Source organism: Mesoplodon bidens (assembly GCF_964165515.1).
Source record: "Mesoplodon bidens genome assembly, chromosome: 6".
NCBI classification, from domain to species: domain Eukaryota; kingdom Metazoa; phylum Chordata; class Mammalia; order Artiodactyla; family Ziphiidae; genus Mesoplodon; species Mesoplodon bidens.
In genome coordinates, this window is record NC_138162.1 from 23,618,915 (window position 1) to 23,640,417 (window position 21,503).

The following is a 21,503-nucleotide window of genomic DNA, read 5'->3' on the forward strand; positions in this document are numbered from 1 at the left end:
TGCAAGGGGAGAGGTGGAGGCAGGGGGAGGGGTGACATGAAATGTTTCAGAGATTTAGGAAGGGGAAAGAGGACTCTTCCAGGAACACAAAGATGCTTTTGTGTTTGAAGCACGTGGGGTTGATGGTGGTGGCTGAACTGAAGTCAGATGCCTGGGTTCATACTCTGATCCCATTGATGTCATTGGCTGGTCAGGTCCCCTCTCCCTGGGCCTCAGCATCCCCGTCTGGAAAAGGTAGAGGGGGTTCCTCCAGTGCTGAAGTTTTCAAGCTAATGAGAGACATCACAGTGGTGTGGAGGGTGTGCCAGCCTCGGCCAGGAGGACTAAGGCAGGGCAGGACGGCTATCCTCATGCAGGTACAGGGAATCCCCGGGCTTGAGGACAGCACGGTGGCAACAGCAAGGCTTCTTAACATCTGTGCCAACGGGATGGACAGAATGCATTCAGGCCTGGGGTCGGGTAGAGGGGGGTTTCCTTCTACTAGGACAAGCCTCTCTCCACCCATACTCTTCTTGGAGCACTGGTTCTCAACTGGGGCGAGTTCACCTCCCTCCCGGAGGAATCTGACAATGTCTGGAGACAGGGGAGCTGCTGGCACCTACAGGTGGAGGTCAGGGAGGCTGCATAGGACAACCCCACAACATAGAGTAATCCAGCCCCAAATTTCAACGGTGGCAACTCACTAGTCACCCATGCCTCAAATCCTTCATCTGTGAAACGGGAGTAACAAAGAGTCCACCCTCACAGTAGTTGTGAGGGAGAAGTGAGAATGCCTGTGTGAAGCAAGCAGGAACACCTGATAAAGGTTAGTCATCTGGCTCCTTATTTAAGGGCTTAAGACACAACACAGAATTTGCAAAAGGGCTTCAAAGGGCTCCAGGCTGTTTCCAAGGACCAACTCCCACTTCACCACCAACCAGCAGGTGCAGGGGGAACACACGGTACCTGAAGGAAGGTCCAGAACAGGGACTGGGCAAAGGCAGCCATAAGGGTAAGCACCAGCTGCCATGGAGAGGACTTTGAGGGGGCACAGGGGCTTTTATAGGCAAAAGGGGAACTGGAAACCTGAGGTTGAGCCAGGTGAGGCTGGGGAGTGAGATGAGGGGAGCACTCCGGGATGAGGAAAGCAAGACGAGGGCAAAGGGACCACCACCTGCAGACCCAGGGGGACCCAGACCTGGGTCTGAGTCCCCTTCTGCCACCCTGAGCTGTGCCTCTCTCTGAGCCTCAGTTTCCTCATCTGTGGGATGGAGTTTTCACTGCCCACCCGTAAGAACCATCCTGAGGTCCGAGCTGGATGGTGCATGAGCAAGTTTGGCAGGTGCTAAGGCTAGGGGTTCTGACATGGCTTTGTTCCCACCTGCACTGCAGGAGCCTGAGTAGAAGTTGCTGCCCATCTGGTTTGCCTTGCTGACTCCATGCTGCCCGGGCTGAGCACTGAGCGTGTCTCCCTGTCTGCCTGGTCTGCCATTCATGGCCACGTTGGCAGCAGGACCACATCCTCCAGCTGGGCAGCCTGCCTGGCTGGGGTGGCAGGCCTGGGTTCTGGCCCTAGCTCTGTCGCTGGGTGACTATGGGCATGGTGTTTATGACCCTGAGATCAACCTTCCCAAACATGGAGTGGTGTTTCACAACACTCTCAAAAGCACATTGTTACACAGCAGGGTCCACATGAAAACAGAATGGGAATGATGAGGAAAGAGGCTTCTCTGCTTAAAAAATACTGGTCTATGGCAGTATTGTGTGTATTGCTCTGTATTCAACATTTCTGAGATAGACAAGACACCAAGCAGAGGCTTTTGAGACCATGTGTTTCCCTGCTCTTATTTTACAGATGACATTAAGGCCCAGAAAGGGGTGGAGGTTTGCTCCCATTCTCCAGTGAATCCAGAATGTGCCCCTTCCCCCCAACCCCGCCCCCGTGCCATTAGCTGTAGGGGATTCTTGGGCACTACCCATAGCCTCTGTATGCTCAGAGTAGACAGCAATGCCTGTGACAAGGTGGAAGGTGGAGGTGGGTGTGCAGGGAGGGGGAAGAAGGCAGCAATCCCCCCACACCCCAATTCTCATCCTTGTCCTTAAAGCACAGTGCTTACCCTCACTATCCTCCAGACCCAACTCCTTTCCTGGCTGGGGCGTCCCTTGCTAACTGGCCAACTGATTCATTAGCACAGCAAAGAAGGGGACTCGCCCACAAAGCACCTGATCCAACTCACAGTTTTACTCAAACAAGTAAAGAAGGAAAAATCCAGGAGGGCCTTTAAAAACTGAAAGCTAGGGGCTTCCCTGGTGGCGCAGTGGTTGAGAGTCCGCCTGCCGATGCAGGGGACACGGGTTCGTGCCCCGGTCTGGGAAGATCCCACATGCCGCAGAGCGGCTAGGCCCGTGAGCCATGGCTGCTGAGCCTGCGCGTCCGGAGCCTGTGCTCTGCAAGGGGAGAGGCCACAACAGTGAGAGGCCCACCTACCGCAAAAAAAAAAAAAAAACTGAAAGCTAAAACAGATCTACCTGCTCAGTGGTCCTGCCTCTAACCTGAGGGTCCGTTCTTCCTCCCTGGAATTTCAAAGGCACACAGTTGACTCTAAGCCACCCAGACACCCTGGCCAAGGGCCTTTTGCACATCATGTGAATGATGGTGATGGTGGTTTTCAGTGGAAAAGCTCCCAACAGTCCTTGGGGATCTGGGCCTCAGTTTCTTCATCTGTGAAATGGGGGGGGGGGACTTTATGATATTCCTTAAAGTCACTGAAAGCAAGTGAAAAGAGCTCTGAACTGGATGTCAGGGACCTGGTCCCAGCCCTGGCTCCTGTCCTCTTGGGCCTCCGTTTCCCCATCTATCTATACAACAAAGGGAGAGAACTAGGTGACCACTGAGGTCCCACAAACTGCTAAACCTTTGAAACTTAGCACATAGGTGCTCACACCACGCAATGAAGAAGGAATGACTATTCAGATATTAAACAAAAGGACTGACCTTCATTACAGACATCCCAGAGTTTCAGGGTTGGAAGAGGAGTGCAGGTTTCTCAAATCTAGAGGTTCTACAGATGTGCCCCAGAAAGCCTACATCAAAGTCCCTGGGGATTTGCTAAGCCTGCAACTCCCTGGGCCTCTCTGGAACCTGAATCAGATTTTAATATGCTCTTCAAGAGATTCCGATGCACATTCAAGTTTGAAAACCACCATTCTAATCCTGTCTGATGATGCAAAGTCCATATTCACACCTCATGTTCAGCTTTTGTGGCTTACCCCCAGTGTTGGGGAGCTTACTCCTTACAGGTACAACTTTTTCCAACCTTTGATGGCTCTGACCATGAGAAAGTCCTTCTACGTTCTGAGCTGAAATGTGACTTAGCACATTCCAGCAGGCCACAGCTGCTCTGCCTGCCCTGGGAAGGCCCCCTGGAGAGCGGAATACAGAAGCAGGCAGAGACCTGTGGCTGCTCCTCTCCAGCTGTCCTCTCTCCTCCTGGTCCCCCCTGCTGCTCACAATCTCTCATACACATGCTGGCCTGCAACCGGACAGTGTCCCCAATGGATATGTCCCACTTGGCCATTAGCCTTGCTGTCTGGACACGACTCCATCACCATGTGGACACCCTGAGCCTCCGCTGAACTCCTTTCTGGTGTCTTCTGACCTCCAGAGTCCACCTCTCTCTTCCTCCTCCTCCCCATCCCAAGGGACAGGATCTCATTGGCATGCGAGTGTCAGTGGGTGCAGACAACATGCACCTCTTGACCAAACCAAAAGGGGCACCAGTCCAAGAACATTAAGAAGCAAAAGCCCCACTGGCTGTGGCCACACTTGGAAGGTTTGCAAATGTAATTCTGAAAGGTCACTGCCAGCCCTTAGTAATCTGGGCTCTGGAGGGCGAATCCTCTCATGTTGGGCATTCATTCTGGCAGCTTCTTGACAACCTCTGTCCACAGGGTGGAGAGTTTTCTCAAAATTAAATCTCCGGCTCTTTGCTCCCTAATGAAATTGATTTCTGCCTTGATACACAACAAAGCTTTCATTTTATTATTTGGCTAGGGTTTGACCACATTAATTACAGTTTTTTTCAGCATGGCTGCAAGTAATTGAGTTCCCAAAAGTTACTTACTATTGGAACTGATTGCTTTTTAAAAGCACAACTTCCACAAAAGTAAAACAGTCAACCCTCTTTTCATCACAGAAGATTTTCTGGGGGTAAGACTGGAACAATTGAGGACAGGAAAAAGTATTTTTCTAGCCTGAAAATCTGAACTCAAAATGGGATTATGCTCCCATTTGGAGACCGTGAATCTGAAAGGTGAGTGTGCCCAGCACACACGACCTCATGCATTTGCCGCCTCAGTGGTTTCATCATAACTTGTGTCAGAGCTCATATACTGCCCCCCCCAAGTTTTTAATCATTGTTACTGGCACAATTCTACCTGCCTCAGAGGATATGCTGCAGAAGCCTCTTCAATTTCTAACACCAGGTACCAGGGACTGCAAAGCACCTGCCCAGCACCGTGTAAATGCGTTTTTCCCTGGGAGGCTGTGTTCAGCCAGGGTGGGGTACACACCTTTAGTGTCAGGTGGAAATGAGGGGCATGTGGCTACTCTTTGGCAAGTTGGGTGGTGGGAAGGAATTGTGGAAAAGATAAAGGACCAGAGATGCAGAAGCTGTGGGGAGACAGAGAGAGCTGACTAGGACTTCAGAGTATACAAGGCACATCTCTGTCCACAATATTATTAGTCACCTGGGCCACGGGGGGCTTACGTGGAGGGGACAATTGAAAAGTTGGCACCACAGGGAGTTAGCACCACAGGGAGAGGGGACACTGCAGAGACCTCTCCTCTAATACCAAACCTAATCATCCTTCTACCTTTCTGTTACTTCCCAATACATTATTATCGTCCTAGGCCCTGCTCACATGCCACCTCCTCCAGGAAGCCTTCTGAGATGCCCCCAGTCAGACTCACTTTCTTCCTCCCTTACTTATTCTCTGCTACACCTCCCTCCATCACAGTAGTCACCTATTCTTGTCCCCGTGCCTGGACTACAAGCTTAGACTCTGATGTGCCTCTGTCTGCCCATCCAGTCAAAGCCCTGGTGCCTGGTAGGAACGCAGCAGTGACACCTACACTGCTGCACTGTTGCCCCTGCCCTGAAAGTCTGTGCTGAGAATGTGACAAGCTGGTCCTCAAGCCGCCCAGGGCCGTGAGCAGCGTGTAGATTTTCAAAAGGAAAATAGAAAAAGAAAAAAAGTTCTAATTAAAGCATTTCTAATAAGCCAGCTTTGCCAAAACCAATTGTTTCTGATATTCCTCCTAGGTGAAGCAATCCTTAAAAAAAAGGTATTAAAAGTGGCAGAAAGCATCCTCAGATGGAAGGAGGATGGCGGCTGCTCACTGGGGGAGCGCTGCCCAGAAAAAGGTGGGTTTTTTTTTTTTTTTTGCGGTATGTGGGCCTCTCACTGTTGTGGGCTCTCCCGTTGCGGAGCACAGGCTCCGGACGCACAGGCTCAGCGGCCATGGCTCACGGGCCCAGCCGCTCCGCGGCATGTGGGATCTTCCCAGACCAGGGCACGAACCTGTTTCCCCTGCGTCGGCAGGCGGACTCTCAACCACTGCGCCACCAGGGAAGCCCCAGGTTTTTTTTTTAATTTTTTAATTTTATTTATTTTTTTATACAGCCGGTTCTTATTATTTATCTATTTTATACATATTAGTGTATACATGTCAATCCCAATCTCCCAATTCATCTCACCACCACCGCACCCTCCCCGCCACTTTCCCCCTTTGGTGTCCATAAGTTTGTTCTCTACATCTGTGTCTCTATTTCTGCCCTGCAAACCAGTTCATCTGTACCATTTTTCTAGGTTCCACATATATGCATTAATATACGATATTTGTTTTTCTCTTTCTGACTTACTTCACTCTGTATGATAGTCTCTAGATCCATCCATGTCTCTACAAATGACCCAACTTCGTTCAGAAAAGGGCAGATTCGAGGCACAAAATGGAAGTGTGTGCACGTGTGAGTGTGACACACCCACACTCATACACAGCAAAATATCATTTTTATAGCTTTAGCGTTTGAACTGTGGGAGCAAAGACGAGAGCTATAAAATCTGACATCCGATTTTATAAATCTGCCCCAAATACCAAGAATGTTTATGGAGAAAATGGGAGAGAAAATATAGTGTTATGGGCTCAGAAGGGTAATAACCCTGGGATGGAAGTTGAGACATCTGGGCTCTGCCAGCAACTCACTGCGGGACCTTGGGAAGGTCCTTTCCCCTTCCTGTGCCTGTTTCTCTCATCCGAAAGCCAGGGTCTTGACCTGGATGATTCAAGACCCTTCTGGCTGCAAGGGTCTGAAGGTATGGGGAACAGGAAACCTTGGGATTTTACTGAATGAAGCTGGTTGCTTCAAGCCCTGCCAAATGCCTCTGGGCGGGGGCTGATTGCATTTCCTCCGAGGGGGCCTTTGAGTTATTTACCTAGCTGTTAGCAAAGTAAGACCCCCAATACTCCCCCGGGGAGAGCACAAGGCTCTGTAAATAATACCACCTGCATTCATACAGACACTCAGGGTTTACTAAGAGCTTTCCCTTCCGGTGTGTCCCTGAGCCTCGGGGCTGAGGCTCAAGAGACGTGAAATAACTCGCTGGGTGACCCTCATGGCTGGTGGAAGCAGTGGGATTCAGGCCCTGGTCCTCTGGTCCCTGACTGCATCTTTCTCCATGTTGCTGTATCTGCTGATGGCAGATACAAGGTCTGTATCTGTCACCATGGCCTGCCCTTGCAGCACCCCACATGCCCTCCCAATCAAGCCATTCCCAGATGGCTTTTGCAAAAATATTATTAAATAAGTCCTATTAACAAGATGTTAGAAATGTGATTGGAAAGAAATATTTTTCTCATTTAAAGAAACCACCCAGTGCCTCAGAAGGGAAGCTGTCCCAGGGCACAAGAGGCTTCCTGGCAACAGTTGGAACGCCTCCCACGGCAGGCAAGCCTTACGGGGAGATTTATGGGGGCTGATATGAGATAATTAAAAACCAGCTGGAAATGTAATCAGGGTGGCTCTGACTCTGGAGGGGACCAGGGAGCTCTCGGGGGAGCAAAGGGCAATGCCGTGTGCTTGGCTGGGAGGGGAGATGCAGCAAGTCAGGAAGGGAAAACCCAGCCCATCAGCAGGCACGCTGGGCACTGCCAGGCTGGTGGGTGCTCTGGACAATGGGTTGGCAGTGTGAGTGCGGGCACCCCTTGCCTCTGGTTTTGGGCAGCTGAGTTAGGACGAGTTTCCTGGGTTTTTCAAAACCATTCCAGGTCCATGTTGCAGCTGGTGGTGCCACCACTCACCCGGCTGTTCAGAAATCTGGACGAGGCCCCTGACTTCTCGCTCTTTCTCACCCTCTTCACTTCTACCAGGACACAGCCTCTGTTCTACTCCCACTGCCCTAGGCCTCCGCTGAGCTGTTGCAGCCTCCTCAGCAGCCAGCGCTTCACCCCCATCTGCCTTCCAGACACCTCCACGGTCAGACGGGGTTTCTGAAAACCTCTGTCTCTGAAGTTCACTGTTTTCATTTAGTCTCCTGCACGGGGCGTTTGAGGAGCTCCTAATTGCACCACTTCCTTTAAACCTTTTAGAAGGAGAAAACACGTCGCACACTAATTGAGCAGAAAGTTCAGTCTCCCTCCATCAGTGCCGAAAGGATGTGAACTCCTCTGTGTAGTGAGAGCAAAGAGGCAGACGGCCCCTCCTCCCTGCCTGCCCTTTGTCTCAGGCCGATGCAAATGCTGCCAGAAAACAGGACCTGGATGGGAAGCCGGGAGGCAAACAAGCTTCTTCCTCTCTCTGGTCTCAGTTTCTCTACCTGTACAGGGCATTGGGCCAGGGGATGTAAAAGGTCTCTTTCTGTTCCCTAAATCCCAAGATTTCTGCTCAAGTGTACTTAATGTATGAGAGCTACTGTCCTGGACCAGGTTCTGGTTCTTGTAATCGACTTATAATGTCTGAAGATGTGGAGGGAGAGATAGAGGGTCAGCAGGACAGTGAGGGGGACAGAAAGGAATGCCTGTTGAAGTGGTCATCATCTTCAGGTACTGATCAAGAACTGGGAGATCAGAGAGGTTAAGTGACTTACCCAAGGTCACACAGCCAGAACAAGGGCAGCCTGGATTTGACTCTAGCCCTGTGATTTGAGTCTTAGTCATAACAATGCAGGATTTTCTCAAGTTGCAGCCTGCATAAATTCTAAAATCCCACCACCATAAAGGGGAGTAGCTGCGGGCATGGACAGGTCCAGACAATTCTCAAGGCTCTGGACCACACCAAGCTCTTTCCTCAATAACCCATGGCTCTCCAAAGTCTGTAACAAAGACAGTGGGCTACCACTCACTTAATGCCTGCTGGGCACATGCCAAGCACTTCACATATATCATCTCTTCAGGAATGCCTCTGTAAAACCCATTTTATAGATGAGGAAATTGAGGCTCAGAGATGTTAAGTCCCTTTGTCCAAGACCACCCTGCTAGTAAGTGGTAGAGCTGGGCTTCAAGAGCCCAATCCAGACTGATCCAGAGCCCATGTCTTCTGCTGCACAGAGCTGCCTCTATCCTGGGGAGACGGGGAGAAGTTAGTGATGGGATATATTGAAAACTGGATTGGAAAGTAGGCAGCTTCTCTCCTCCTGGGCTGCTGTTTCCTGAGAATGGTCAGCTCCTTACCCTGCCCATCCCCAACTGCCTCAACCCTCCTCACTTCCCAAGGCCCACGTCAAAACCCCTCCTCACTCCACCCCTTCCTGCCATCACTGTCTGCCTGGAGTCAGTCAGCTACCCCTGTGCCGGTCTGCCTGACCCCCACCTCTCTTTCTTCTGTACTCCCCTATCTCCAGCCCTCACACCCACCTGGCAGCTCAGAGAGGTGCAGAGTCACGGGAGCAGGCAGCCAGGAACCCAGGGCCCTGGTCAGCAGAGCTGGGCAGTGCCCCGGGCGGCACACACCTGCCTTTCTTGAAGCTCTGCCCTCAGGGGCAGGCTGGGGAGGAGAGCAAGTGGTGGTGATGGAGTCCTACATCCTGGAGCAGGAGGTCATGCTGGGCAGGGAACCCAACAACGGCCGGGCAGGCTCTACTGTGGTCTGGGGGACTACGCTGGGGGCTTGGCCATGGGAGCAGCCCCCATGGAGCTGAGAGGCTGGAGCCTCAGATGTCGACCCGACAAGGGGCGCTCAGACGGCAGAGGGGAATGAAGTCCGTGCTCCCTGCCGATGATCTCAGGGCAAGCAGCCTTTCCTCATCCCCCGCCCCTCCCCGCCCCACAAACCTTTATTATTTCTTGCTCCTGGCTGTCAGCAGCAACAAACTAAGATTAATCACCGGCCCGCCTGCCTAGACCCAGACATGCCTACTGTTTGAAAACTCTCTCCTCTACTATATAAATCAACGAGGGGAGAGAAGAAAGAAAAACAACTGTAACAGAAATGTGCCCCCAGCGCCCCTGGAACGCAGCCCATCAGCTCCTCTGGCCCCGCTACGCTCACCACCCTCCCAGGAAGCATCCTGTTGGGTGAAGACTGGCTGCCCAGCAGTCAGCACAAACCCCCAGCTCCAAGCAGGAACCTAACAGGCCTCGTTTAGCCATCAGAGCAGGAGGCATTTTCTTGTCCTGCCCCCTCCTTCCCACCTGGAGAAGGAGGTGGGGCCTTCCCACCATCCTTAGGACTGAGCAGAAAGACAGCTTGTCCTGACCGTACAGTCTTGGACCTGGAAGCAAATTTATGAATCAAATGCCAGACCCTCTTTCTATGGGAACGGGGGAAGACACTGGCCCATGTCATCCAGAAGCAGATATAGCCCAGACGCATCCCGAGGGCGCTTGACCTGGCCCTGTCCACCTTGCTGCCTCCATGGCAATTTCTAAAGGCTCTGGGAAAGCTGGGAGGAGTGGAGACTGGCATATACCTGCTGAGCTGCATTAATTATTACAACAACGTCATGAGAGTGGCCTATGTGGCTTTCTAGGTGGTAATCAGGGAGGTAAAGTCATTGGCCGAGAACCACACGCAGGTAAGAGATGGAGCTAGGATTCGAACCCAGGTATCACTGGCTGCAGAGCCCATGCTTTTCCCTCTACATCTTTAAAAGGGCTGCCCTGGATCTCCCCTTGGGACGCATGCCCCCGTGCTGCCCACCTCTTGGACTGTGCTAGCTCGGGTGGCATGTCTGTGGACATGTCGGGGAGAGGGAGGCAGAGTAGTGTTCCATTTGACACCTTGGTTCATGAATGGTTCTAGAATACAGCTCTGGGGACATGACTGCGACGCTGCTCAAAACCTTCAGGAACGCTCCCTGCCCTACAGGTTAGAGTCCCCAGTTCCTCAGCCTGATGACTAGGGCCACCCCTTTCCTTGGCTCCCATCAATGTTATCTGTTGTTCTTACACAAGCTCTGCACTTCCTGCCTCTGTGCCATTCCCTCTGCCTGGCTGCCCTCTCTACCCTGTGCACAGGTCTAAGATCTGCCCAGCCTTCAAATACCCCCTCTTTTGGTTCCTTCCCTCTTTCACAGCCCTGAGCACTTTCTGCCTTGGGGAGCCTTAAACACGTTCTATGAGTATCTGAGTTACCCATGTAAATACCACTTCTTCCCCGCTTGGGCTATGAACTCCTGGAGACTGAAGCCCACTAAATAACAAGACACTGAAGGGGCAGAACTTATGGGCTGAGGAAGGCTCCTGAGTGATCAGGGCTGAGTTGTCCCCTGATGGAAAAAGGTCAGACCCCAGAAATGTCTCCTGAGGTCAGAATCTGGGCTATGCATTTGCAAGGATGCTGTGAAGTTTGCCTTTGGGGATTTGAAAGCTGAGGCCCCTTTGTGAGGGCTCCCTGGGGCCATGTTCCCCACTGGAGTTGGGGCTCTGAGTGTTTAAAGAGAACAGGGCTGGGACCTTGTCAAAGGAGCAGGGGCATCCCTGCTGAGGCCTCAGGAGGGCCACTCTGTCTGCCCCCATCCCAGGGCGGCGCCCAGAGCAGGCCCTGGCGTTCTCTCTGCCTCCCCGGCCCTCAGCGGCAAACCCTCTGGTCTTTGGAGTCGTGTTTCCCTCACCTTGTCCAGATTCCTTTGCAAAAACTCATGAAACTAGAACTTGCAAAGAGTCATTCACAGTCCAAAGTGCCTAAAGAACCCTTTTAATGAGATTTTTCATCCCTTTCCCCCACTGTTTGCCTTTCCAAACAGTAAACTGTGTTAGAGGGTGATGTTTTCTTGCCAACTTCTAAAAGCTCAAACTTTCACTTCCCTGAGGCTACAGTGAGTATAGCAGGGGTCAATGGTTGGTGCTGGGGCCAACGTGTGTGCTGATGGCGGAGAGGGCGCCAAGGGTCTGATGCCCTGTCAGGTCAGGCTGGAGAGGGGAAGAGGGAGAGTTCTGCAGAAGGAGGGGATGAGGGCAGTGTTCAAAAGCAATGAGGCAGGACCTCTGCAAGACTGCTTCACGGGTGGGGGCGTCCGCCATGGAGGGGACTTGGATGCGAGGAGGTGAGGGAGGCAGGCGCCATCTTGGATTGCCACAGGTGCGGGGGGGTTTTGATGAAGGGGCAGGTGGGTGGCAACTTAGGCTGGTCCAGGGATCTGCCTGCTCCCCACAGTGGGAAGCAGTCGCCATCTCTCTTGTCAGTGTGGTTAACTGCCAGCTGGGGAGCTGGTCAGTCACAAATCCCCTCTGGGTCTCAGTCTCCCCAGCCATGAAGCAAAGGGACTGGACCACGCAGGCCTCTACGGTTGCTTCCGATGACCTTCTGGCTGGTGTAAGGAGTGCTTGGGAGGGGGTGGGGAGACACTGGGCTGGGAGTTCTCTGCTTCCACTCCAGTCTCAGCTGGTCGGTCAGCTTCCTCTACCCTAAGGTGAGAACGAGGATGGTGATCTCTGCCCTGGCCACCCCATGGGTCTGTCCCGAGGCGAACGCGTAGGCTTTCTAAATCGTGAAATGCTGTGGATCTGCAGGGTGGAAGTGGGGTTTAAGCATACGGGCGGGTGCCTGAGAGTGTGCACTTCAGTGGCCCCGTCACTAAAAACTGAGTCTCAGCTCCTCTGCAGGGCGCGAGTCCTGCCCAGGCTCTTCTGCATCTCCAGGGCTTTGCCTGGCCTGTCCCCTCCACCTGAGATGCCCACCAACTGTCCCTGCCTGGGGAATGCCTACCCTTTCTTTAAGGCTCAAGTGTACCTCTGCGCAGCAGCTTCTCCAGACCCTCTCACTGCAGCGCCAGCTCCGGCCCCCAAGGGCCTCTGTGAAGACCTGCAAGCAACAAGGCCCAGACTGGGAGCTCTGCAGCCTGGGCCGGAACGTCCTCACCTCTGCTCCCTCTGCTGCCCAGCCCAGTGCCTGGTACCAAGGGCTCTGATAAATATCTGCTGAGGGAAGGATGGGAGGGGTGGAGGGCCCTGTCCTCTGGGGCCAGACTCCCCCAAACACTTTCTTCCACCCTAGAATACCCTCATAGCATGACCGAAGGCTCACATGATAACATAGCTGGAATTCCAATGTAAATTTGCACCTCACTCCTGATAATGCCACTCCCCACCCTACCCCCACCAGGGAGGCTTCAGGATGTGAGAGTCCCTGGACCTCCATGGTGGCTGGCAAAGCTGGCACTTGCCCCAAGCAGGCGGGACATTCAATACCAGGGCAGTTCCATTTGTGGTTGAGGTGATGAATGCCAGGTGTCACTCCCTGGCCGGCAGCCTGACTGGTCACTGGGAACTGAGGCTGCTCTGGAAAACAAGCCCACCTCCACTTAGCAGGCTGCCCTGGCCAGCCACGGATGGCCTAGCCCTCCTCCCCACTTCTGGCCTTCTTCAAGAGAAAGCTGACCAGGTAAGACCACCCCTCTGGCGTTTGGGAGCTAATGGCTCCTGACAAGCATGCAAAACTAAACCCTCCACCTCCAGCACCCATGGGCAGAGATCAGTCATCCAAATTGCACTTCCTGATAATGCGAACTGACAGGACGGGTCCAGGAAGACAAACCTGGGCCTGACGGCAGATTGCTCTGATCTGGGATCCCAGCGCAGGCCCCTGGGCTGCGCCCTCAGTCTCCTCCACCTCCTCCCCTCGCCTGGGAGGTGCAGGGGATCCTGCCACAGCACTCCAAGGACAATGGGTGGCTGAGCCCATGGGCAGGGGAACTCCCGAGAGCCAGAGACACTGAAAAGCATCGATGTAAGGAGAGCAGCGTCACCTCTCATGCACACATGAGGACACTGAGGCTCAGAAAGGTGATGTGGCTGCCAAGGCCACAAGGCCAGCGAGTGGGGAAGCCCGGCCCCTGGACTATAAGCCTGTTACAGAGCAGAAGAGAATCAAGGCACTCTCCATCCCGAGAGTGGTCCTACAGTCTAGGGAAGGGAGCAAACCAGGAACGAAAAGGGCATTATGCTCTTAGGACTTTGACAGAAACACTCTTCTGAAGACCCATCTGTGAGCTAGCATTTGGGCCTGTTTGTATAACGGAGGGCATGGGCTGCGGGCACTGAGGAATGGACAACGCGGGCACTGCTGGCACGAGCACTCCTGCCACTGGCTCGAGATTCCTTGTGCGCTCCCATGCTGGCGCCTCAGCCCCAAAACACCCTGGGAACTTGGGAGGCTGTTTCATCCTTGCAGGCAGGGCTGTGGTGGGGTCACCAGGGGCCCCAGTGTCCAGCCAGGCCTGCCCAGTGCAGGGGCCCAGCACACGCCCAGTGAATAAACAGAAGTGCGATGGGGCCCTGGCCCTCATGGTGAACGACTGGGCCTGGCATGGGGAGCCCCACCCTTTTCTCTGTGCATTCAATCAGCCCTCTCGGGAAGACGCCTCTGGCCTGGTCCCAGATGACAGAATTCCAGGAAGAATAAGATCCACTGAGGAACTCAGAGATTGCCAGCGTGATGAGAGTGAGGAAGCCCAGGGAGTGGGCAGGCTGTCTGGGTCACCAGGGAAGGGTGGTGACACAGGAGTCCCATCTCTGATGGCACCTGCTTCTTCTACCTCTTGCAGTCCAGAAAGGCACAATTCACCTTGAGGTGGGAAGGTGAAGATCTGGAAGCATCATTCATGGGTACCTGGGTTGCTAGGTTACCTTGAACAGTAAGGGAGGCAGGGGGCTGCATGGAGCAGTGGGGAGTTGAAGACCCCCTGGCTCCAGGCAGCACAGCCAGCGGTGTGCACCTGACCCCACCGTGACCCTCTGGCTTTGGCCACCTCCAGCCCAGCCACGGTTTAGTGTATTGAATTTTCCTGGGCTGCAATAACTGGCCTGATTCTTTAAGCTGTCAGGCCTGATGGTGGACGATGAAGCATGCACGTGCTGTTTGTCCTGAGTGCCCTCCCAGCTGCTTAGAAATCCCCTCCACATCCTCCCTAGCAAGGCGGTTGTCCAGCTCCTGGTTGCACACCCCCAGTGATGAGATACTCGTTACTTCTTGAGGCAGCTTTGGATCGCTCTGATTCCTGATTGGCTCTGTTAGAGAACTGCGCCTCTCACTGACCTGGAATCTGCCTGCCCATAACTCTCCCATCTACCACTTCTGACCTGATGTCCTTGAGAAATCTGTGGTTCCCCCCGTCTTCACACACCCTCCCTTCTCCAGGTGGACTTCCAGTGCCTCTGGAAGTCCCTTCTCAGGTGGGGTCAGTCCTGAGCAGAGAACACAGGCCAATCTCTCTCTCCTTGGCTGCACTGACCCTACTGACTACACAACCCGGCCTGCACAGGGCCCTCCTGACAGCTGCATCCCAGCAGGCCCTCTCTCCATCACACGGCCTTAAACAATGGCGAGTAGAGCAGAAAGGGAGCAGGCAGAGGGCTGCACCACTCCTGGTGGTCTGTGCTGGCTGAAGGGCCTGGGTTTATACCCCAGTTCTGTCACTAATTCTTTAAATCCCTCCTCTCTCCAGGCCTCGGTTTTCCTGTCTGTAAAATGGGTTTCAGACAATCCGTTGGGTTCCATCCAGTAACAGCACTAAATGATGAAGCCCTCAATCAAAAATCCCTTTTCTTATGGCAGGGCCACCTATCCTGAAAGCAATGGCCTCGTATCCAGAAAGACCTGACAAGAGATAACGCCAGCAAGATTCTTCCTGGCTCTTCCCAGTGTTCCTCACAACCTTTGTGCGACACCTAAAAGTGAAACTTTCCCAAACAGCAACCTAGAACATAAGGAAAGGGTGGTTCTCACGGTGGCAGCAGGAACAGTGGGGAGTCAAACACCCGGCCTTGAGTGCTGGCCCTGCCCCTTGGGCCAGCCATGGCCCCTCTCTGAGCCTTAGTTTCCTCATCTGCAAAATGGGGACAATATGTTTCTCATCAAAGTGCTGTGTGAGGGTTGAGAGAGGGATGAGGCATGCTAAGCACTTCTATAGTCCCTGGCTCACCATACATGTGAAAGCTATTCTTGGATATTTAACATAAATTCTAGGAAAATGCCCCCCTCTTTGTGGTGGGCAGAAACAGAGGACATAAAAATTCCTCTGTATCCCAGAATAAGATCAAATTGGAAAAGCGAGGCTTGAAATAACTCATGCTGGTAAGTTTCCTTGGGGGACACTGGCAGGTCTTTCTGCCCCAGACACTGGGGCCAGGCCACATATCGCTGGAGGCTGCCGAGGGCCCAGGAGGTGGCCAAGGTGTACTCACTTCAGGGAGAGGGAGTAGTCGTGCCTGCTGGTCTGGCTGTTCCGGACAAGGTAGCTACACTCCTTGCAGAGTCGCAGCAGGTTCTCCGCATCTCCTCTGCTGATGGCTCCGTGATACCATCTGCGGAGAAGAGACGGGATCAGAACCCAGCAGGGACAGACCCCCACAGCTGATACCCTGAAATCCGCTCCCCGAGGAGGCTCAGCCTCTTCGAGGGCAGCTGTCGGCGTCCCGGGCCTCCTTGTCATGAGGCAGTGCACGTGCGTTTGTGTGTGTGCATACGCCTGTGCACATGTGTGTATTCGTGCGTTCAGTCATTCACTAGACATCGACCGAATGCCTGCTGCATGCACGTCCTGGGGAGAGAACAGTGAGCAGACCTGCGATCTCCTCGCCATGAAGCTTACGGTCTAGTGTGGAGGCTATGGAGGAAACGAAGCAGGGTTGCCTGGCTTGGAGCTGGCGGGAGGGACTGCTATTTTAAGCAGCTGCCAGGGAAGCCTTCTGCAGAGAGTGACATTTCACCGTGAACCTGAAGGAGGTGAGGGAGGAAGCCACGCAGGGCAGCAGCTGGAAAAGAACCTATCTGGCAGAAGGAAGGGCAGCAAAGGCAGGAGTGCCTGTCACGTTTTGGAAACAGCAAGGAGGCCAGCGTGGCTGGAGTGAGGCAAGGCGGTGGGGTGGGTGCTGAGGCCGAAGAGGCCACGCAGCAGGGCCAGGTCGGGGGCCTTGCGCTCAAGGCAGTGCAGGGACTCTGGCTTTCTCCATCTGAGTGACACAGAAGCCGTCAGAGGGTGCTGACAGGAGGGACACGTGCTGGCTCTGTGACAACTGTGGGACTAGTGGGCGGTGCTCATCACTCAGGAGAGCAGGCAGTTGGGGTGGGGGGGGGGGTCACACCAGTGCTCCTGCCAAGTGCATCTGGCATCGACTGGGCACGTGGAAATCCCAGTGTCACTGCTTCCGGACAGCATGTGGTGAGTGGCAAAATCAGAAGGGAGGGGTGCAGTGGCAGATGCTTGACTGCAGAACAAAAGGGGAACGTTGGTTTTCAAGACTGAAAAAGCTGAAGGTAAAATTTCAGGGGCAGAGTGAGGATGCTAAGATGCCGATCAGTGGGTCTACTCAGAACGGGTCTCTGTGTACGTTACAGTCTCTGAGGGGCTGGATCAGTGGGAAGGTGGCCAGAGGTGGGGTCAGGAGGAGAACCAGAGGTGCTGGATGGTCAAGGGTGGATCACCCTTTGGCCGCTGAGTCACAGATGCAGCTCTGCCACTGGCCAGCCGGGCAGTCTGGGGCAAGTGGCTGAACCTGGGTACACCTCGGTTCCCTATCAAGTTAGGATCGCTCCACCCCTGTTTTGGGGTTGTGAGGATTAAATGGGATGATGCATTAAAGGGCTGGTGCACAGCCTGCAATGGGGTGAGTTTCCACAAATGGCAGCTACGAGCATCAGCTGAAAGAGAGTGAACTTGTTGACGGCCAAGGGTCACTTCCCCAACTATCATTATGTTAGGCTGCTGCTTGCCGCGCAGACTGCATTTTAAGCTCCCAGGTGTATGGGGGAGGCTGCCTCCAGGACCTGCCCAGGAGTGCCCTGTGAACAGTACCCGTGAGAGTTCTGGTACAGACATTCTGCTTGGAGAAAAGCGTCGCACTGCCTTTCTCTGCACTTTCTGCCATTTATAAGGCAGTGTTCTGAACAGTTAACAGCAGTGGGGATGACATAATTATAACCTAAAAAAAACCCAACCAGCTCTAGGAAAGCAAGGACTGGAGAGTATGATGTGAGTATCCCCATCCAATGAGCATGTGACCGGGTCACTGATCGCCCAGGAGGTGACCGCTCACACTCCCGGAGACGTGAAGGCTCAGGATATGCTTAAGAAAGGATACATGACTGTTTGAGAGAAGAGGATGGAGCTAACTTTAGAAATAAGAGCTAACAGTTGTGCCATGGTTGTTTTCCTGGGAAATTTCACCTGTGTAACACAGCCCCAGTGAGCTGACAAAATGCTGTTTTATTCGGAAAACAAGTTTCAGCTATTTGAAGCAGAGCCGTCCTCAGGGAAGGCCCAGAAGTGGTCTCCAGGGAAGCGCTGTCCACATCTGCCCCCTGAACACAGGACAAGCAGCACTGAGGTGGTGGCAGACAGGCCTCCGGGGGCTCTGGATCCTCGTTAAGGGTAATCCCTGGTGGGTAAACAGGATAAGCTGCTGGTTCCTTCCCCCGCTGCTCCAGTCACTCCACACGGAGAGAAAGGCAGGGGACTCAGGGTCGAGGATCAAAGGAGAACCAGGAGTTTGGGAGAGATGGGGCAAAGGACACTAGACTGGAGGATGGGGAGAGGGCAGCCACTGGCCAGACTGTCAGCAGGAGGATGGCCACCAGGAGACAGGATGGGCCTGGGTGGTCCTTGGGGTTGGGGGGCACGGCTGGGGGCCAACCCCTGTGCCCGAGGCTTTGTCTGGACTGAAAAGAGATTCCAGGCAGCAGGCCATCTTGGGGATGTGCTGGACTTTGCAGAGCTGGCCACTCAGGCCAGAACCATAGGGATTAAGAAGACTCAACCATAGCCATCCAGTCCAACCAATATCCATGAGCTCATCCAATATTTACTCACCACTTACTACACCCTTGATCTCACAGGACTGATGCAGGGAGATGGAGAATCAACAAATAGATTCAGGAAACAATGTCAGATAGTGACAAGTGCTACGTAGGAATACTGGGTTTGTGAGAAGGCAGTGACTGGGGCAGGGGAGGTGCCTACTATGGAATGAATGGACAGGGGAGGACCCCAAGGAGATGGCATTTGACCTGAGAATCTGCACTGTGAGAAGGAGTCGATCATGTAAAGAGCCAAAGAAAACACATTCTCTGCAGAGGAACCAGCAAATGCAAAGGTCCAGAAGTAGGAATGAGCTTGGGGTGTTCACGGAGCAGAAAGGCAGCAAGAATGGTCCAGCACTGTGAGTGTGGTGAGTGGTACAGGGTGAGGATGGAGAGGAAGGCAGGGTCCAGTTCCCTGAGGGCTTGTGGGCCAAGGGAAGAAGTCTGATTTTATTCTAAGCATAGGGAGGGCAATAAGAGTTTTAAACAGAGATGCTTAAGAGATACTTGCTCTGCATGATCTTACAAAAGGTTAGCCAGGCTTCCCTGAAGAGCGGCCAGAGGGGAAATGAAGCAGGAGACAAGAGAGGAGGCTTCTGCAGTGGTCCAGATGGGAGGACCTGAGATAAGAAGATGGATGGAGTCGGGCTGTGTTCTGGATGGAAAACTGGCAGAACTTAGTAATGTACTAGACGCTGGTATAATGCAAACAAAGGATTCGAGATGACTCCAGGGTTGTGGCTTGGGCAACTAGGTAGATGTGATGCCGTTTGTGGAGGTGGGGAAGCTGGGGAGGAGAGGGTGTCCAGGAGATGAGGAGTCCAACATGTTAAATTCAAGATGCCCATTCGTCAGCCAAGTGAAGATTCCACGAAGGCAGCTGGACGTAGGAGTTGGGAGTTCTGGGAGAGGTGTGGGCTGGGGAAGTGCACTGGTGAATCACCACCAGCATCCTGAGACTACCCAGGGAGAGCATGTAGCTGGAAACTGAGCCTCGGACAGTCTAACCTTCAGGTCAGGTTGAGGCAAGGATCCGGCGGGGGAGGCAGGAGCGAAACCAGGAGCAGAGACTGTCTCCGAAGGAGGGAGCTGTCTACTGTGCTGGCTGCCACAGAGGTCAGAGGAGGTCACCTGGTGACCCGGGCAGAAAAGGGAAGCAGATTGTGGTGGGTGAGAGAGTGGCAGGTGATGGAAGGGAGAGAGGACATGCTGACACGTGGGAAAAAGTTCCCAAAACCCTCTGTGGGGACATTGTCCATTGAGTGGACAGCCAGCTATTCACTGAGCACCTACTATGTGCCAGGCACTGTTCCAGGCACTGAGCAGTGGTGACCCAGGCAAGTTCCTACCCTCATGGAGCTTATGTTCCCAACAGGGGCCAGAGCCAGAGGGGGATGTCCAGTCAGGATTACTTCTTTATTTACTTTTAAGAAGTTCATGACTGGCACATGTTTATATGCTGATGGTAATAATGACGCAGGACGGAGGGGGAGGTGGGCTGCCTGAGGAAGGCCGGAAGCAGTTGCCCTGAGTACCTGAGCAGCCTTTCCACCGTCCCAGGAGAGCAACCAAAGTGGTAGGGGTACTCGGGCAGATGTGTGACTGTCCACCCTCAATAACCCTCTAAGACTGGGGCACACCCCTCAGTGTTCCCATGTTCCCTCTGTGCTAGGGTGGAGAGAAGTCGGAGCTTGAAAGGGCCCCCTAATCTCTGAGGCAACACCAGTCCAGGTGGGGGATACAGTGAACCTGGGTCCTCAGGCTCCGTTGGAAGTGGGATGTTATTTAAGCCCATCTTTCAGGTGATGAGGCAGGGTCTCCAGCAGGCCAGAATAATCCCAGAGAGATGAGACAAGGTGGGGTGGGAAAAGCCAGTCATGACTCTGGACTTGGCTGAGGGCCTTGCTGGGTGGGAATGGGAAAGGAAAGGCAGAACTGCCCTCAAGGGGCCCATGAAGTTCCATCTGGGGGTGGGAAGAGGGTAGGCTGGGTCGCTGACCCCAGGCAGTGATACAGTGTGGAGAGAGGAAGCACAGGTCCAGGAATCAGGAGATGCGCACTCTAATCCTAATCGGACAGACTTGACAGTGACCTTGACCTTCTATGAGCCTTAACAGTGACTCCATGAACTGGTTGCTGAGACTGACCCAGGCAGACCTGGGTCAGGATGCATGCTGAATAGCCCCCAACTCCCAGGGATCTCTGGATCATATTTTGTTTGTTGATTAAAAAGCTCACAGTTTGATCAGAAATAAGCAAAACCTGCCACCCAATCTGTGTGGCTGTGAGAAGTGATTAACACAACACCCGCTGGCAGCGCACCCCACCTCCAATGTGCTTGATATAGCGCAGGGCTGTCACAAAGGAGGCTGTAGCACACGCTTAGAAAGGGGCACAGGAGCACATGACATCATTCGGAAAACTCTGCCTCCTGCTCAGCAAGGGAGCATTTCCTGTGAGGGATGCACTGCCGGCTGGGGGAGACCAGAATCCCCTGGGCGGAGACTAACATAGTACATAATGCACACAATGAAGTCTCGTAAGGAACCGGCTTGGTGTCAGCTAATCTCTTGGCCTTACTGAGTGCCTACCCTGTGCCGGCCATGTGCTAAGGGTGAGGGGGAAGTGTATATGAGAGGAAAGTGAGGGGAGAGTGTGGGGATGAGTCATGGAGTTCGAATCCTACCTCTGCACTCTATGATATCCTAGCCAAGGCTCCACATCTCTTAGAGCCCCGATTTTCTCATTTTGCAATAAGATGATAACCCCATTTATCCCACATTCGCTTGTTAAGAGGATAATACACCTGATGGTGCCAGCACAGGATCCAGGACGTGTTTTATTAAGTTCCTGGAGAAGCTCACTCTAGGGTAGGTATGTGGAATGATGAGAAACTGAAAAAGCAGTCTGGGGGCAACTCACAGAGTGAGTGGCAGGTGGGATATGGGACTTTATCCTGGTGGTGATGGGGAGCCACTGAAAGTTTCAGAGCAGAGCAGGGACCTGACACCCCAGCAGAGAAGGGAGATGATCATCACGGTCAAGGGGACGGGCAGTAAACACTGACCAGCGGTGTTGGGGAGAAGCAGGGAGGGAAAGGGGCAGCAGGGATGGGACTTGGACGCCGATTAAAGCTGGGAAATCTCTGGGGAAAACCCAAATCAAGAGTGTCCGGGTCTTGCCCAATTAATATCAAGCAGATGTGGGGCAAAACCATCACTACAGCTATAA

The 21,503-nt window shown here is 53.4% G+C and overlaps 1 protein-coding gene across 1 annotated transcript in view; it reads right to left on the minus strand.

Annotated features, from left to right (window-relative positions):
- Positions 1-21,503, minus strand: part of SHB (SH2 domain containing adaptor protein B) — a 132,662-nt gene that overhangs the window by 8,164 nt on the left and 102,995 nt on the right. Inside the window, exon 5 of the mRNA XM_081236307.1 lies at positions 15,659-15,778. Coding sequence (XP_081092433.1) covers positions 15,659-15,778 — 120 coding nt within the window. The remainder of the gene's footprint in view (positions 1-15,658; positions 15,779-21,503) is intronic.